The sequence below is a fragment of the Dama dama genome, chromosome 23 (assembly GCF_033118175.1).
Source record: "Dama dama isolate Ldn47 chromosome 23, ASM3311817v1, whole genome shotgun sequence".
Classification (NCBI taxonomy): Eukaryota; Metazoa; Chordata; class Mammalia; order Artiodactyla; family Cervidae; genus Dama; species Dama dama.
In genome coordinates, this window is record NC_083703.1 from 27,658,618 (window position 1) to 27,671,993 (window position 13,376).

Below are 13,376 nucleotides of genomic sequence, written 5' to 3' on the forward strand. Positions count from 1 at the left end.
TGTGTGCGAGATGGGTTTCTGAGTATGGATTTCGTATTACTGAAGGCTCTTTCAAGATTCTTCATCTAGAGAAATCATGTACTTCAGAGGCATTCATTTTCAATGGACTCATCCTGATTCTGGTGTTCCATCTAATTCAGGGCATCCAAGGTATTTCAATCAACTTTCTACCGGACTGGATATGGTTGGATTAGCAGCAGACTGGCTGACATCAACAGCAAACACTAACATGTAAGGAGCTAAATATGTTTTTGTGTAATCCAGGATAATTATTAATGACATTTCATAATCTTTATTCTACCTCTTATGTAAAAAAAAAAACAACTCTTTTTTTAAAGTGTCCCCTACGATAGTGACACAAACTTCAGAAGAGTATGAATATTCACTCTTCCTTAAAAGAAAATAGTCCTGACCTCTTTTTCATGCAATCAAAGTTATGCATCATGTTTTAAACACAAAAAGGACACTTTGGGGGCATACTGGATGTATTATTACATATAATATGAGAGAGAAATGGTACTATATGTTGTCTTTTAGATAGTGTTATAATGTTACCCTGCAATGTATTTATTCACTATGATAAATGACCCTTGTGCATGAAGCCTATTACTGAAACTCTTGACTTATGAATGTAGGAAACAGAGCAAACCCTTTTGTCCGCTTAACGCTGTAATTGTCACATTTGTGAAAGTAGGGTTTGAAGAAGGAAATTGCCCTGTAGATATTGTAATGATGAATCATTCCTTTGAGTGGCAGACATCAAACGTGGCCATTACTATGTTTCAGGTTCACCTATGAAATTGCTCCAGTATTCGTGCTCTTGGAATATGTCACGCTAAAGAAAATGAGAGAAATCATTGGCTGGCCCGGGGGCTCTGGTGATGGGATATTTTCTCCTGGTATATGATATTTTAATCTTTCTTCATATTTTTCTTCTGATTTGTCATGCCTTATTTTGAACATCAGTTCAGTTCAGTCACTCAGTCATGTCTGACTCTTTGCGACCCCATGGACTGCAGCAAGCCAGGCTTCCCTGTCCATCACTAACTCCCGGAGCTTGCTCAAAATCATTCATCATCAAAATCAATCATCAATGTCCATTGAGTCGGTGATGCCATCCAACCATCTCATCCTCTGTCAACCCCTTCTCCTCCTGCCTTCAATCTTTCCCAGCATCAGGGTCTTTTCCAATGAGTCGGCTCTAAGTATTAGGTGACCAAAGTATTGGAGCTTCAGCTTCAGCATCAGTCCTTCCAATGAATATTCAGGATTGATTTCCTTTAGGATGGACTGCTTTGATCTCCTTGCAGTCCAAAGGACTCTCAAGAGTCTTCTCCAACACCAGAGCTCAAAAACATCCATTCTTCGGTGCTCAGCTTTCACTTTATTATGAACATAGGAATGATTAAGTATCTAGCCTGTGTTTCTGCTTAGGTTAAATAGACCAGAGGTCCCCAACCTTTTGGCACCAGGGACCAGTTTTGTGGAGGACAATTTTTCCATGCACCCTTCATGGGGGATGGTTTAGGGATGATTCAAGAACATTACATTCATTGTGCACTTTATTTCTATTTATTATTATGTCAACTCCACCTCAGATTATCAGGCATTAGATCCTGGAGGTTGGGATTAAGTACATGTGACCACTGACCATGCATCCAAGTCAACTACTCCATGCTTGGATATTAATTTTTTGTGCTTAGAGGATAATCAGCAATGATATTAACCCAGTACTTCTACTGTGATCCTATATACAGGATGTATGGATTGTGTGGAACAAAGGAATAAAGATTCCTAATAAGCAAAATTAGGGAATAAAGGATTGTACTTTCCCAAGTGTCAGTGAAAGGAGAAGGGTGCCCTCACTGAATAAAGCATTCTCTGATTGAGGGCAAATAACAGGTACAGTTTACTTAACAGAGCCTTTGTACACTGTCCCTTTCAAGGAACAAGCAGGGAAGCTGATGCACACAATTTTCAAGTAAGACAGAAAGTGCCTGGAAGACAGTTTCTTAGCGCTAAAAGAAAAGGGTGATGATTTCTTTCAGAGGTTTCCCACTCTTTGTTTTTCTTTATGATGTCATTTAGTCCTTCCTACTCGGCCTTTTATCACCAGCCGTTGCATTCTAAGCTCCATTATGTATGCTTCTTCCAGCCACGAAAGTCAGCCTGGGACAGAAAGTCCTGCTTTGGGTTCCCAGGTCTGTGTGTGTGACCTTGGTTTGACGTAGAGAAGAACTAGAAGCTAGGAAGGCAGTGGGAATTGAGAGAGCCACTGACCTGTGAGAAAGAAACCTGGCGCACAGACCGTCACCTCCTCGGCAGCAGGAGAGGGGGGTCATGGGTGTCGCTGGCCCTGGAGCTTGGTACCCAGAGACTGGCCCTGCTGGGGAGGCCAGAACCACACCGGCCATCGTGTCAGGCAGAGCAAAGGCGAAGTCGTGATTCCTCTTTAGCAAATCTGCAAAGGCAGGGGGATCACAAAGGAGAGAGAAAATGAAATGAAAGGACAGAAAAGACATGATGAGGAGTAACAGTGGCCTCAAGGCCAAGTCTTAAATTCAGCAACTTTATCTACAAGCTCAGATCAGCTATTTCATTTTCTGTTTTAAAAGAGATAGCATATGTTTTCAGGTGCTGGAGGAAAATGTGTTAGTTAAATGAAAGGGAAAATTTGCCTTAAAAAAAAAATCATTGTACACCAGCTGTGATGCAAATTTTAGGCTAGTTTCATTTTGAAGGGAACTGAGTATTTAGTGTTCCCTTGGAAAACCATCCCTGACTGAGGTAAGTTTGTTATCATTAATTGGAACTGATGTTTTAAGGTGTATTTCATGAGGAACTTAGGTAAAGTTCAGAGATGAACATTGTTTCTACCTTTATTCTGCCTCCTCTTGTAAGAGTAGCTGTGGGACTGAGCTGTCCCCAGGGAGCCGGGAGCTCCTTGGGCTTTCTGTTCGTGGTTCCCAGTAGTCGGAAGAGAACAGCTGCTCCCGTGACCTGGAAAAGTTGACTAAGTGGAGTTGAACCAGGCCTAACCTACCTGGCTGGTCTTGGAACACACCTGTCCCAAAAAATATACACCCAGAGAAAGACTCCTCTTTGGCAGTTCTGCTAAGCCAGGTATGGACTAAGGGCTGCCACCCCCATCAATGATGGGGAATGATCAGGTAGAGAAGATTTAAGCTCAATCCTGAGGCTCCTTCCTTGGATCCTGAAGATCCATGTGCTCTGAGTTCCCAAGATGGAAGCTATAGATGCCAGACTACAGTGTAAGGCGTACAGTGTACAGTGTAAGGGATTCTCCAGGCAAGAATACTGGAGTGGGTTGCCATTTCCTTCTCCAGGGGATCTTCCCGACCCAGGGATTGAACCTCAGTCTCCCACATTGCAGGCAGATGCTTTAATCTCTGAGCTACCTGGGAAGCTACAGTGTAAGGTAGATGTTGCAAAATCAGGAGGGGACTAAAGGAAAGGTCATTAGCAACCTGTTTCTGCTCTGCTTTCTACAATGCATTACAGAGAGGAAATGGATCATAGCTTCCTCAGTTGCTAATAGATGCCTTTCTGGGTAGCATCCAGCCTTGTTCCTGGGCGAAAGGGTCTATGATTTAAGCGGTGAACATAGGGAAAATCATACATCTATGTGCCTGAGATCTGACAGTCCCATTGCCTGGGACTAGACATGGAGAGTTAGGTTCATGGCTTGAATACTCAGCTCAGCCAAGTTTCTCTATACTTTCATCTATAACATCCAGTGGCATCATGCTTCATGGAAAGTTCTTTGAGACGGACCAAAAAAAAAAAAATATATGTGCAGCCTAATGGTTGAGTCATGTTTTATTCGGTGGAAATTTTTAGGACTTAAGCCTAGGAGGCAGCATCTCAAGTAACCCTTCTCTGAGGAGTTGAGGGGAGGAGCCAGGATATACAAAAGTTTTGCAATGAAGGGCTGGTAGTCTGAATGTCCAAAGATTATTGTTAATTAAAGGAAGCCAGCTATTCCAAATTAAGGAATTTAGTGCTTTTCTATGAATGGGAAGATACAAGAGTTTGGACTCACTGAAATCATTCCTTTCATATGCATCTCAGCCATCTGGAGCCAGTATCCTGGGTTTTCACATCCTGACCTTCCTTGGGGCAGATCACAGATCACAGATCACAGGTATTCTTCTCCTTCCTGAGTGCCCTTGGGGCTCACTGGCTCATATTGGAGGGCTGCAGTCCACTGATGATTGTGATATTCTCGTTTATGGACATGGCAGGAAATACTCCATTTCTCGGAGACTTCTAGAAGAAATCTGTTTATGGGATGTCACCTTCACCGGGGAGTCAGAGGGAACTGGAGAATGCCACTGCTCAGCACGTCCTGAAGGGCCGAGGGGGAGAAGGGAAAGATTGGAGTCACAGATATGTTCCTGTCTAACAGGATTCTCAGAATGTTTGGGACTTGTTTTTGCATCCTTTCTTGGAAGACTTCTGGGAAATAAGAGCATGTAGGGCTTATGCATCTGTCCTCTTGCCTGTGTTACACAGTGCAGTCTGCTCTGTCCAGAGACCCAGAAGCCTCGTTATCCCTCTTGGGGCTGCCAAACCTTTAAATGGAGAATGACTGAGCTGTGAGAAGAAGAGTGGGAGGCTGCTCTCTGGATCATTGTCCTGGGAGGTGCACTTTCTTTGTGTCCATCTTTCCTTTTTCTTCCTCCCTCCTTTCTCCCCAGCCTCTCTGAAAATAATGAGGGCAGCAATTCTCAATGGGGAGTTATTTTGTCCCTAGGGGACATTTGGCAATGTCCGGAGATATTTTTGGTTGTCACAGTTTATTTGGGAGTGGGGAGCATGTAGTGCTCATGACATCTGATGGGTAGAGGGTAGGGATGCCCAGGAAAGTCCCATCACATGGAACTGTCCAGCCCAAAAGCTGGTCCCATGCCCGGCAGCATCCTATCCAGTCAGCCTTTTAGACAAGGTGTCAGCTCAGAGCCGGCCTGACCTGGATTCTATTTATCCCATGTCTCTAGGGTCCAGAAGCAGTAGGAATTGCCCTAGTTCTGACTGATGATACAGCCAGGCTCTGGGGGACGCCTGCTCTGTGCCAGGTTGCCTGCTTGTGTCAGACCCCAGGGCTCACTAGGCAGAGATCATCACCCTACCTGGGCCATCCAGCTTGGTACAGAGAACCCTCCTGCTCCACAGCCACCAGAAGGGAAAGGAACCGAGAGAACTCACATGATAGCAGAGCCCGGGCACGTCCCCCTTTGGGTTGGGGAGGGGGGTCATTGTGTTTTCACTCCTCATCATGTTCTCACAGCTCCCACATCAGCATATTCATTTGCTTTCACAACTTTCTGTCTTCTATCTGGTTAACAAAAATCCTAAACTATCCAACAATCCTGGGGAGAAACACTTTTCTTTGCTTGTCAAATGAAACTGTACTTATAAGACAAAAATTCTATGGTATGAAATCCTTGACAGTCTTAGGATGGCACATGAAAAGTAGTTCAACATGGATTTAACATTCCCCTTGTGTGTCTTCCTAATTATGAAACTGTAACCATTAAAATTATATCGCAATGATGTCATTAAGAGGGAAGAGCCATCTGAGGGGAATTAACAGATGAGTATGATGAGATGGGCTTGGATGTTTATCATTCTATAAGGATTGTTAACAGTCCACGATATTAATAGCAACTGATCTTTCTCAGCTCAGATAGAAGGGGCTGCATGAGCTGAAATGAAATGTCTTCTCCATGAGGACATATGTAGGATTTTCACAGATCTAATGCAGAATGACCTACTCTCAAACAGAGAAGGAAGTCAACTTTTTAAGTTCTTAAAAGCCTTTTCAAACGGCTCCTAGTAAGAGCAGAGTCCACTGCAGTGTGCGCCCGGCCCCGCCCCGCCACCCCCAACCCCCCAGAGACGGACGTGGGCGTGGAGGGCTGGAATCCATCCTAGGGTTGGGCCGAATACTCCTTTGGACCCTCTCAGCTAATGCCTTTGAGTCTGAGGATTCAATTCAAAGCACAACCAGTAAGACGGTTTTCTCCTGTGTCCATGGAGGACTCTAGGTCAGTGGAATTAATGTTGCTTGCTTGTGACATAATGTTAACAGCGACTAGGAAAGGTAACTGCTGTTGCTCTGCCCTCTAGGTGGCGCTATATCCAACATGTACGCCATGCTGATTGCGCGCTTTAAGATGTTCCCGGAAGTCAAGGAGAAAGGGATGGCTGCAGTCCCCAGGCTCATTGCCTTCACGTCTGAGCATGTAGGTGTTCAACGTCCTTTCCGAGTTTAAGGTTATATTCCGTAAAACCTGGGTTGAAGGAGTGGTGTTTGGAAATACTTTACCCCACGTTTTCTCTCTCCAGAAGATGCTTCTTGGGAGAGGATGAGGGGGAGAGATCAGGTGGGTGGTGCAGTGCAGGGAGCTCCTTTCTCTTTGAAATTCAGGAAGATGCTCAGTGAAAGCAGCTTGCTTTCAACCCTCAGTCCTATATTCCCTACTTTGTAATAAGGTTATGTGTTGGGGGAACAGGAGGAGGAGAGAGGGCGGAGTAACTGTGAACTCGTATGGATCATCAATGCTGTGCAGTACCGAACTCAAAACTGTGAAGTATCCCGTTGATACAGGCTTTCTGTTAGAAAATTCCGATCAGATGTTCTGCCCTCTTGGTTCCTTGGAAGCCAGTGAATACAATTCACAACCACTCCACTAAAATGGAATTCAAGGAAGCTAATGATTTATTTTAACACATTATCCTTAGTATCTCACTTTGAGTCATGTTTTAACATGTTGTTGAATGCCCTTCCTCGATTTATAGGCATCAAATTTAGCAGAGAAGAGGACAGCCTGAAACCACCTGATGTTTTCTTATTGCTGCTGGAACAAGTTACCACAACTTTTGTGGCTTAAAACCACATGAATTCAGTATCTTACAGTTCTGGAGGCAGAAATCTGTAGTGGGTCAGGCAGGGCTGTGTTCCTTCTGAAGACTGTAGGAGAGAATCCATTTCCTTGTCATTACAATTTCTAGAGGCTGCCTGCCTGCCTTGGATCATGGCCACTTCTTCCATCTTCAAAAGCAGCGACAGCAGATCTTCAAATCCCTGCCCCCAACCCCAGCCTTTGCTTCTATCACCCCATCTCCTTCTCTTGACTGACTCTCCTGTTTCCCTCTTTCTCTTGTGATTAATCTTGAATAACACAGGATAATCTTTCGTCTCAAGATCCTTCATTTAATCACGTTTTCAAAGTCCCCGTTGCCATGTAAGGTAACAAATTCACAGATGTAAGGGATTAGAGTATGCTCATCTTTGTGGAGGAGCCCAGTACTCAGTCCACAAAGCCTGGTTCCCCACCACGACATAGCTCTCATTTCTCAGCTTCCCCAAGGGTAGAAAACCAGAATGCAATTTGTCTTCCAGTGACTATTTCCCTAAAGTGAATTTGGATCCCTCAGTAGTTACACATTACTGTATTCTTGGGCTTGAAACACCAGGCGATCTTACATTGGTGTCTTACTCTTTGGGTTTCCGTGCTGTTTCCACATCTGAAATGAGGTTGACCTGTCAGCACGTTCCTTGTGCTCTCTGGTTTCTGCACAAGTTTCTTGCACTCAGGTTAGATGTGAGTTCATTTAAGGCTGTTGCTCAGAAAGTTAGTCATGTGATCTGAGGATAATTTAATATACCTTGGTATTGCCAACTTGGGGTCTCTCTCTTCTCCATTTTCCAAGGAAAGAAAGGTGATTTAGAAAGAATGATTCTACAACAACCATTCAATTCTCCGCCTCCTTCTGGTATTTCTATCTGTGCCCATTATTATGGAGCAAGATTTGAAAATTATGAAGCTAAAATACCAATTGTCTCTAAATCAGTAATTATTTTGACAGATAAGCTATTCTTCTAATGTGCAAGACCTTACATCTGATTGTTATTGACCATTTACAACTTTCAACAGACACATGTTCATTTAATTTAAGAGCAACCTTGTGGGACAGGCAGAACAGGGGTTGTTCTTAGCATTTTTTTTTTTAAATGAGGAGGGTGTAGTTAGCTAGAGAGATAGAGCCAGGATTAAATAAATTTCCTGACTCCCAGAACAGTGAGGGCCCTGCCCCAACCACCAGTGTAGGAACTAGATTAAAAAATACGATGACAGAGTTTTCTAAACCACAGCTCATTGACTGCTTTAACATTTTATACCTTCCCAAGTCAGATTTCCACCAGGAGCTTTTTTTCTTAACATGAGGTGATGCTAAACTGTTTCTTCTCCATCCCTCCCCAGCCTAAAATATCTTTCATGATACCCATAGGTTGGGCTGGAAGGGAGTTTTAGAGCTTTATTTAAAGAACTCCAGTGTCTCCTGGAGCACTTGATCCAAGCCGTTCTGGACATTTGTTGTTCAGTTGCTAAGTTGTGTCTGACTCTTTGTGACCCCATGAACTGCAGCATGCCAGGCTTCCTTGTCCTTCACTATCTCCCAGAGTTTGTTCAAATTCATGCTCAGATGGTAAAGAGTCTGCCTGCAAAGCAGGAGACCTGGGTTCGATCCCTCAGTTGGGAAGATCCCCTGGAGAAGGGAATGGCTACCCACTCCATTATTCTTGCCTGGAGAATTCCACGGATAGAGGAGCCTGGCAAGAGTTGGACCCAACTGAGAGAATAACACTTTGACATTCTGGACATATGAGCCCTTAAAAGTGAGTCCTGCCCTTGAAGCTTCAAGTTAAGGGGTAGTATAACCTCCATGTCTAGCTGTCTCTGGGCTCCAGGCCTCCGGGCCATTCCATCCCATTCATCCTTTTGTACTGCTCCTTCCAACTTCAGGCCATGCTGGATCTTTCCTTAGTCTTAATGGATTTTGCAATCACTGTCTCCACCAGCCCCAGAAATAGACCTTCACAGGCTGAAGAAAGAAAATTACCAAATCAGGTCTCAGCATATCCGTTCCACAAGCTAGTTTCCAACTCTGCGTGGAGCTTTTTTCCCTGAATCCCTTGACCTGCAGGGAGACAGGAGTGGGGTGGGGTGGGGTGCTGTGTGGGTCAGGTGGGGAGAGGAGTGGCCAGTGGCTGAGGCATGAACTGCCTCCATTGTTGTCTCTTGTTATGCTCCTAGAGAATTCCCAAGTCGCCAGACTTTGGGAGAATGGAATGAAAGCCTTAAAAAACACTTTCATCAATGCCTGGGACGTAGGGAGCTCTACATAAATATTAGGTAACTTGAAAAACACCACCACCTCCTTGTTTTATGGATGAAGAAGTCAAGCCCCAGAGATGGAAGATTTTTGCCCAAGCTTTCACACCCAGGCAATGGCAGCATCTGCTCTGGAGCCTCAGTTTTCTAACAATTCCAGCACTGCGCTTTCAGCTCCTAGGCTGGCTGACCAGAGAGCCACACTAGCTGACTGTTCTCCATTCACTGGAAGCAGCTTTCCTCAAATCCTATTTTCTTCATATTGATTATTCTGACGTTAATATAATTTCCTGATCTGTCGAACTGAGCTGGTTACTGTCCTTTCTTCTGTTATGAGCAGGGAGTTGATAACTGGACATGGTTAGTGCCATACGGATGAAAATGGTGTTGAGAAACTGCCATCCTCCAGCATCCAGCCAGAAACTTCACACGTTCAGAAGGCAGAGGGTCATCTGTTGTTTTCTAGCAAAAACGACCCATCTAGCAAAAAGCTACCCATCACTTCTCTGGCCACAAAAGCAGACCTGAACTTTCCCTAACTAATGAGGAGGGCAAGCTGGTTTTGTTTGTTCAAAACAAACTGGGTGCTTGAAATTCGCCTAAGATTAATGCAGACAAAGAGTATGGTGATGAAGAACAGAAGACTATAAATCACTAAGTTGAAACGAGATAGTGTTAAGTTAGGGGTTAGGAGTGCCAAGATTATTTCCCTCTGAAATATAGAATCACAAAATTGAAAATGATCTTAAAGATCATGTGGTTCAGTATTCATCCTGTGCTGGAATCTCATCAAACTCAGTGACAGAAGAGCCCAGAAAAAATTAATCTGATGAATTTTAGGTCCTTTCTTGAAAGCAGGTTTAGAGGGAAGCTAAGATCGCAGCTTGGTAATTCATCTCTCTCTTTCTAAATCTTTTGAAAGCCCCAACCACGAGTTTAATTCCAAATTCCTCTTATTTCCTCATGTGACACAAGCTCTTCCAGAAATAGCTTCAATGAAGCAGCATAATCACATCTAGGAAAAATGTTCCTTATAATCACAGCAGACACTGGAATCTTTCAGATAAATCACCATAACTCACTCACTCCACTTGTCACATGCCAGGTTCAGGGTGGGTCTGTGTCTCCTGGGATCATCACCAGTGTTCTGCTGAGACCCCTCATGACCTCAGCCCACTTCCATGATTCTCCTAATTGCTTTAGAAAGATTATTTTCAGATAGCAATACTTTTTGAGAGGGTTTCAATGACAATCAGGTGAGTTCCGTTCATTTCCGTCTCTCAGTCGTGTCTGACTCTTTGTGACCCCATGAACTGCATGCAGCATGCCAGGTCTCCCTGTCCATTACCAACTCCCAGAGCCTACCCAAACTCATGTCCATTGAGTCGGTGATGCCATCCAACCATCTCATCCTCTGTCGTCCCCTTCTCTTCCTGCCCTCAATCTTTCCCAGCATCAGGGTCTTTTCCAATGAGTCAGCTCTTCGTATCAGGTGGCCATAGTATTGGAGTTTCAGCTTCAACATCAGTTCTTTCAATGAACACCCAGGACTGATCTCCTTTAGGATGGACTGGTTGGGTCTCCTTGAAGTCCAAGGGACTCTCAAGAGTCTTCTCCAGCACACAGTTCAAAAGCATCAATTCTTTCGTGCTCAGTTTTCTTTATAGTCCAACTCTCACATCTATACATGACTACTGGAAAAACCATAGCCTTGACTAGACGGACCTTTGTTGACAAAGTAATGTCTCTGCTTTTTAATATGCTGTCTAGGGTGGTCATAACTTTCCTTCCAAGGAGTAAGCGTCTTTTAATTTCATGGCTGCAGTCACCATCTGCAGTGATTTTGGAGCCCAAAAAATAAAGTCTGACACTGTTTCTACTGTTTCCCATCTATTTGCCATGAAGTGATGGGACTGGATGCCATGATCTTAGTTTTCTAAATGTTGACCTTTAAGCCAACTTTTTCACTCTCCTCTTTCACTTTCATCAAGAGGCTTTTTAGTTCCTCTTCACTTTCTGCCATAAGGGTGGTGTCCTTTGCATATCTGAGGTTATTGATATTTCTCCCGGCAATCTTGATTTCAGCTTGTGCTTCCTCCAGCCCAGCGTTTCTCATGATGTACTCTGAATATAAGTTAAATAAGCAGTGTGGCAATATACAGCCTTGATGTACTCCTTTTCCTATTTGGAACCAGTCTGTTGTTCCCCGTCCAGTTCTAACTGTTGCTTCCTGACCTGCATACAGGTTTCTCAAGAGGCAGGTCAGGTGGTCTGGTATTCCCATCTCTTTCAGAATTTTCCACAGTTTATTGTGATCCACACAGTCAAAGGCTTTGACATAGTCAATAAAGCAGAAATAGATGTTTTTCTGGAACTCTCTTGCTTTTTCGATGATCCAGCAGATGTTGGCAATTTGATCTCTGGTTCCTCTGCCTTTTCTAAAACCAGCTTGAACATCTGGAAGTTCTTGGTTCACGTATTTGCTGAAGCCTGGCTTGGAGAATTTTGAACATTACTTTACTAGCGTGTGAGATGAGTGCAATTGTGTGGTAGTTTGAGCATTCTTTGGGATGAGCCTTTCTTACGGATTGGAATGAAAATGGACCTTTTCCAGTCCTGTGGCCACTGCTGAGTTTTCCAAATTTGCTGGCATATTGAGTGCAGCACTTTCACAGCATCATCTTTCAGGATTTGAAATAGCTCAACTGGAATTCCATCACATCCCTAGCTTTGTTTGTAGTTTCTAAGGCCCACTTGACTTCACATTCCAGGATGTCTGGCTCCAGGTGAGTGATCACAGCACTGTGATTATCTGGGTCATGAAGATCTTTTTTGTACAGTTCTTCTGTGTATTCTTGCCACCTCTTCTTAATATCTTCTGCAGAGATACCAAGAGAACATTTCATGCAAAGATGGGCTCAATAAAGGTCAATGACAATAGATGTCTTTTATGTTAAAAAATGAATGGTGTATTGAAGTAATTGTTTGGCTTTGTAAAATTCAACTTAAATTTTAGAAAGAATATAATTCTAAATTATTCAATAGGTATGAATAATAAGGCTATAACAACTTCTTGTTGACAATGAACTATTCATATATTCCTTTACAGCTTATTCTTTTAATCTAATAATGATGTAAGTCCTCTCACAAAAGTAATGATAAATACTGGAAAATAAAAAATTAGGGAAATATAAAAGTGAAAACAAAAAATGAATGGTGACCTGGGCAGCTTGGAAAAAGCTCCCAGGTTATGCTCCTCATTAGACAGAAACGTTGACTGACCTTTCAGTAAGTGAACTAGTGAACCAAATTCAGGTCACTTGGCACCCCCTGCTCCAGCTGTATTCCTCCTGCCTTTTCCTCGGAGGGTCCTCATCACCCCGGTGCCATCTTCTCCTCTACCCAATCCCATCAAAACCTCCTCTTCAGAAAGAACCTGAGAGTCATGTCAGTTCAGTTCAGTCGCTCAGTCATGTCTGATTCTTTGTGATCCCATGGACTGCAGCACGCCAGGCTTCCCTGTCCATTGTGTAAATGATAGTAAAATCTAAGTGTTGCCTCTCATGGGGACATTTTCCCTGCAATAGGAGATGAGGAATGAGACAGAAAAGCAGAAATCCATCCATTGGGCATTGATATTTTTTTTTATTCCTTCCTCCACTCACTCAGTGCTGCTGGATGCCAGGCACTGGGGAGACAGCAGTGAACAGAACAGACCCAATGTTGGCTCTCAAGGAGCCAGCATTGCGCTGCCAGAGAGGAGAAGAAGAGGGTGGTCACTCCTCCCGGTGCCCCTGAGTCACATTCCTCATCTGATGGGTGTCTCTCCCTTGCTCCAAGTGCTAGGTCAGGAGTCACTGGATAAGCCTGTTTTTCTTCAGGTTAGTGGATAAAGCCCATAAGCTTTGGGATGGACTAGAAATGATGACAGGGCCTGCTCTGTCCCTCCCAGGAGATTACTTAGCTTATTTCTTCCTCATCTGTAAAACAGGGATTACAATACCCAGTTCACGTATTGTTGGGAGTTGTTGGGAGGACGAGATGGGCTAATACAGTGCCTGGCCTTTAGTAAACACTCCACCAATGTCAACCAACACTGCCCTTGTAACCAGCCACCCACTGGTGTCCCCACAGGTAGAGAGCTGAGCACCTCCAGGGGGGCAAGGTGAAGGC

At 43.8% G+C, this 13,376-nt stretch overlaps 1 protein-coding gene across 1 annotated transcript in view; it reads left to right on the forward strand.

Moving 5' to 3' along the window:
* GAD2 (glutamate decarboxylase 2) overlaps positions 1 to 13,376 on the forward strand; it is a 61,637-nt gene that overhangs the window by 6,931 nt on the left and 41,330 nt on the right. Inside the window, exons 5-7 of the mRNA XM_061125730.1 lie at positions 141 to 231; positions 787 to 899; positions 6,154 to 6,269. Of these exons, the coding sequence (XP_060981713.1) occupies positions 141 to 231; positions 787 to 899; positions 6,154 to 6,269 (320 nt within the window). The remainder of the gene's footprint in view (positions 1 to 140; positions 232 to 786; positions 900 to 6,153; positions 6,270 to 13,376) is intronic.